The sequence below is a fragment of the Plecotus auritus genome, assembly GCF_963455305.1.
Source record: "Plecotus auritus genome assembly, chromosome: 8".
NCBI classification, from domain to species: Eukaryota; Metazoa; Chordata; class Mammalia; order Chiroptera; family Vespertilionidae; genus Plecotus; species Plecotus auritus.
In genome coordinates, this window is record NC_137782.1 from 63,573,678 (window position 1) to 63,578,565 (window position 4,888).

The 4,888-nt window shown below is 40.7% G+C and overlaps 1 protein-coding gene across 1 annotated transcript; it reads right to left on the minus strand.

The window, feature by feature from the left end:
- Positions 1-584: 584 nt before the first annotated feature.
- LOC308256340 (T-complex protein 1 subunit epsilon-like) lies at positions 585-2,210 on the minus strand (the record flags this gene model as incomplete). Its single annotated transcript, XM_080684588.1, is given in 2 exon segments — positions 585-1,478; positions 1,482-2,210. Coding segments are annotated over 2 exon segments (1,623 nt in total).
- Between the last annotated feature and the right edge of the window lie 2,678 nt (positions 2,211-4,888).

A 4,888-nucleotide genomic window follows, 5' to 3' on the forward strand; every position in this document is an offset into this window, starting at 1 on the left:
GTAAACAGTGCACGTATAAGTCCAAGGTTCAAAAAAATAATAGTAATATGGAGAAAAAGCTAATCATTCCAGAGTGATCCTGATGTGCCCCTAACCAACAAGTGACTGGGTAACACCTCTCTAAGCCCCATCTCCCCTCCTACAAAAAACAAGGATAAGAGTTAACACCTCCTGGTGGTGTTACTGAGAGGATTAAGGGAGAAAATGCATGTAAATGGCCAGCACCTCTCCCTGAGTGAGTACACAAACAGATATTTGTTCAAATAGAAAATGATTTCCCTTATGACAGGATGGGAACAAAGATCATTTCACTTTTTTTAACCCCCATCTTAAAATTTATTTTGTAAATGAATTCAAATTTACAAAAGAGTTACAAGAATAATACAAAGTCAATGTCACCAATTGTTAACATGTGCCATATTTGCACTACCCCCTCATTTTTTTTGGAACATTTTATCTTCCTTTACTTTAAATACTTTTAGCATTTATTTATTTATTTATTTATTTATTTATTTATTATCATAAGACACCCTTTTATTTAATCCAGTAGTGGTTGTTACTACTACGTTTTATTTTAAATTTTTTTATTCTTCAGATTCTCCAGGCTTACGGATATCATCTATCTTCAAAATCATTGTAACCATTTGTGTTGCAAGAGAGATCTGTTGCTTTTTGCCAATCGAGGTTTCTATGACATGTTGTTGCTTCATATCATTTGTACCCTTGTGCATACAGTCGATCCCAAGAGCAGGGTTCATATCCTTCACTTGTCTAGCTCGGACCTCCGACATCGTCTGGATGGGATTCATGCCACTGTTCTCAGCAAGGGCCATGGGGATGACCTCCAGGGCATCGGCGAATGCTCGCATGGCATACTGCTCCAAGGTTGGGCACTTATCTGCTGCTTGGCTAACTGCTAAAGCACAAGCGATTTCAGAAGCACCTCCACCATACACCACACGATTATCATGGATGAGGTTCCGGATGACACACAAGGCATCGTGAAGGGATCGCTTTGCTTCCTCAATGATCATCTTATTTCCTCCTCTGATGAAAATGGTTACAGCTCTGGAGTTCTTACACTGCACGATGACCAGCATCTTGTCTTTAGTTGTCCCAAATGAGATCTCTTTTACAATCCCAGCAAAGCCCAGCTTCTCAGCTGTGAGCTCTGAGAAGCAGGGGACAATCCGCCCCCCTGTTGCAATGGCAATCAACTCGATTTCAGGTCCTCCTACCCAACGAACTGCAGGCAAGTCGTTCTGAAGAAGTAAATGATTCGCTTCATCATCAAAGCCCCACTGACAAATAGCTAGGTTAGCGCCAGTTTCTTTAATTTGATGAATCATCTCTTTAAACTTCTCCTTTTCGTATTTCTGAAGGGCTTTATAGTCTTCCACAGAGGTCACATCCAGCTTATGCTTCGTCTTTGGTTTTGGTGGTTCAAATGGACATGTGAGAATTGCAATCTTAGCATCTTATACTTGTTTTGGCATCTGTGGGTGACTGAAATCCTTGTCCACAATCACGCCCTTAATAAGTTTAGTGTCCTCCAACCTCCCACCCACTTTGCCTTCTACTTTGATGAGCTCAAAGTCAACATCTCTGCACTGCATATCAGCCACAGTGAGGATAGCATTCACAGCAATCTCAGCCATTTGTCGGTGACAGCTGTTAACCACTTTGGAGCCCAGCGTGGTTTTTGCAGTCTGAATCAGGGGTTCAGTGTACTTCATGTCAACAAGGACACTATCACTGATCTCGTCCAGGTACTCGATAGCAATGCGGGCGGCTTGCTCATAGCCATCAGCGATCCTCATAGGGTGAATGCCACGGTCCAGCAACTGCTCTGCTTCTTCCAACAAGGCACCAGCCAGGACAACCACTCCTGTGGTTCCGTCTCCAATTTCATCATCCTGTGATATGGCCAGTTCAACCATCAACTTGGCAATCTGGTGATCAACATCCATCATGCTTAAAATGGTGGCACCATCATTAGTTACAGTCACATCACCATCTTTATCGACCATCATTTTATCAAGTCCATTTGGTCCAAGTGATGTTCTCATTGTATTTGCTACAGCCTTTGCTGCCATTATATGAGACTTGAGAGCCTCCAGTCCCATAAGACCAGTCTTGCGGTCCTGATCCTTGATGATGAAGAAAGGGCGCCCATATTCATCGAAGGCGAGAGTCCCGAACAACGCCATGGTTCTGCAGCTGGGGTTACTTCCAGCATGTATTTATTTTTTTAAAAATATGTTTATATTGATTTCAGAGAGGAAGGGAGAGGGAGAGAGAGGTAGAAACATCAATGATGAGAATCATTGATCATCAGCATGTACTTCTTAAGAACAAAAACATTCTCTTAGATAACCAAATGCAATTATCAAATTCAGGAATTAAACATTGATACAATATTCTTGTCTAATCTATAGTTGTGTTCAAATTTCATCAATTGTCCCAATAATGTCCTTTTAAAAAATTGTGATAAAAAATCCTACATAACGTAAAATTTACCATCTTAGTGTACAGTTTAGTATATTCACATTGTTGTACCAAGATATATTCCATAGCAATTTTGTACCTCCTCCAGGATCATACACTGCATTTAGTTAACTTATCTTTTTAGTTTCTTTTAATCTGGAAAAATTCCCCAGACTTCCTTTGTTGATGACTTTCATGATGTCAATGTTTTGAAAAGTCTAGGCCAGTGGTCGGCAAACTCATTAGTCAACAGAGCCAAATATCAACAGTACAACGATTGAAATTTCTTTTGAAAGCCAAATTTTTTAAACTTAAACTTCTTCTAACGCCATTTCTTCAAAATAGACTTGCCCAGGCCGTGGTATTTTGTGGAAGAGCCACACTCAAGGGGCCAAAGAGCCGCATGTGGCTCGCGAGCCGTGGTTTGCTGACCATTGATCTAGGCCAACTGTAATTTTGTGTGTTTGATATGTGCTTTTATAATAAAGGACCTAATATGGAAGGTCTGATTAGATAAATGGAATCATAGAAATGTCCATAATTTTTGTTTTGTTTTCTGTTTTTGGTAAAAGAGGACCTGGAGTTTGTCTCTTCTATTAAAATACCCTTGGGCTTCCTAGTGTTGAGTTGTATAAGTTCTTTATGTATTTTGAAAATTAATCCCTTATCAGATGTATTATTGTCTGTCAAATATGTTCTCCGGTTCTGTGGGTTCTCTTTTGTTAATGGTTTCTTTTGTTGTGCAGAAGCTTTTTAGCTTGATGTAGTCCTATTTGTTTATCTTTTCCTGAGTTTTCCTTACCCTTGGAGATAGAGCAGAGAAATATTGCTGTGAGAGATAGCTGAGATTTTATTGCTTATGTTTTCTTCTAGGATTTGTATGGTTTTGCAACTTACATTTAAGTCTTTTATCCATTTTGAGTTTATTCTTGTGTATGGTGGTCTAGTTCCTTTTCTTTCTTTCATTTTTGTGGTTTTTTTTGCATGTGCCTGTCCAATTTTCCCAGCACCATTTATTGAAGAGACTATCTTTATTCCATTATATGCTCTTGACTCCTTTGTCAAATATTAATTAAACATAGAGGCATAGGTTGATTTCTGGGCTCTCTATTGTGTCCCATTGGTCTATGTGCCTGTTCTTATGCCAGTATCAGGCTGCTTTGACTATAATGGCCTTGTGGTATAGTTTGATATCAGTATTGTGAAACTGGATAAAGAAGGTGCAGGGATTAGCTAAAGACCATATATGCATACTGCTTGAACACAGACAATAGTTTGGTGAAGGCCAAAGGAGGGAGAGTTGGGGGGTGAATGGGAGTGGGCAAAAGGGGGAAAAAGAGGGACACCTTCAATTATGTCAACATTAAAAATAACATTTTTTTAAATAAACAGTACGCTTGGGCAACACGCAGGATCCTTCTGTATCTCACCTGTTTCAATGTCAATCTCCTGGTTGTGAGACTGGGTACAGAGACCTCTCTGTATGATTTCTTACAACTGTATATGAGTCACAATTATCTCAAAATAAAAAGTTTCATTTTATAAACTGTCCTTTGGCCTTTCAGAGTGAAGGGACAACCCTTCTCCTGGAGAGAATCTGGCCCCTTGGTGAAATTCCCAGCAGGAATCCTCACGCCTGAGAAAGGATTTCCTAATGAACTTCTTTCACTTGCAGGGATTGGGGGAGGGGGGTTCTTTTGCTTTCTTTGGGGACATTTTAAAGTGAATGAAGGGAGCAAGGTCCCTCTTTAAGGATGAAATGGGAACTGTTGGGGGCAGGGTTCTTTAGAAGGGTGGCCTGGCCCCATGTCTGCATTTCCTGCTACAATGTCACATCAACAGTAATCACTGCTCCTTCCTCTATCCAAGAGTGGACTGTGACCGAGAATGTTGGAAACACCATTTTTATCTATTGTCTTTGTCAGTTGAGACGTTCTTAATAAAACTGAAAAATCATAAAGACCTAAATCGGCAACCATGGGAATTCTATGTGGGTATGCAGTGGCATTTTATGATGTTTTTGTACTATTTACAATTGAAGCCAAGAATGGGGTTGTCTGAGATTCTGAGGCCTTCTTGCCTTCTTTTAGAGCACTTGAACTTCTCCTTGGGGCTCAGGGAATGTGGGTTGTGGACAGGATCAACCTGCTGCCTGGTGCCTGTTCAGGCTGAAATGCTAATTTCTGGGTGTTCTCAGAGAGATCAATTATGGCCTAGCCCAGCCTTGGGCAAACTACGGCCCGCGGGCCGGATCCGGCTGTTCTATCCGGTTCTCTTGCTCTCCCCTCCGCTCCTTTACTTTGAATTTATATTAGTTCACACAAACACTCCATCCATGCTTTTGTTCCGGCCCTCCAGTCCAGTTTAAGAACCCATTGTGGCCCTCGAGTCAAAAAGTTTG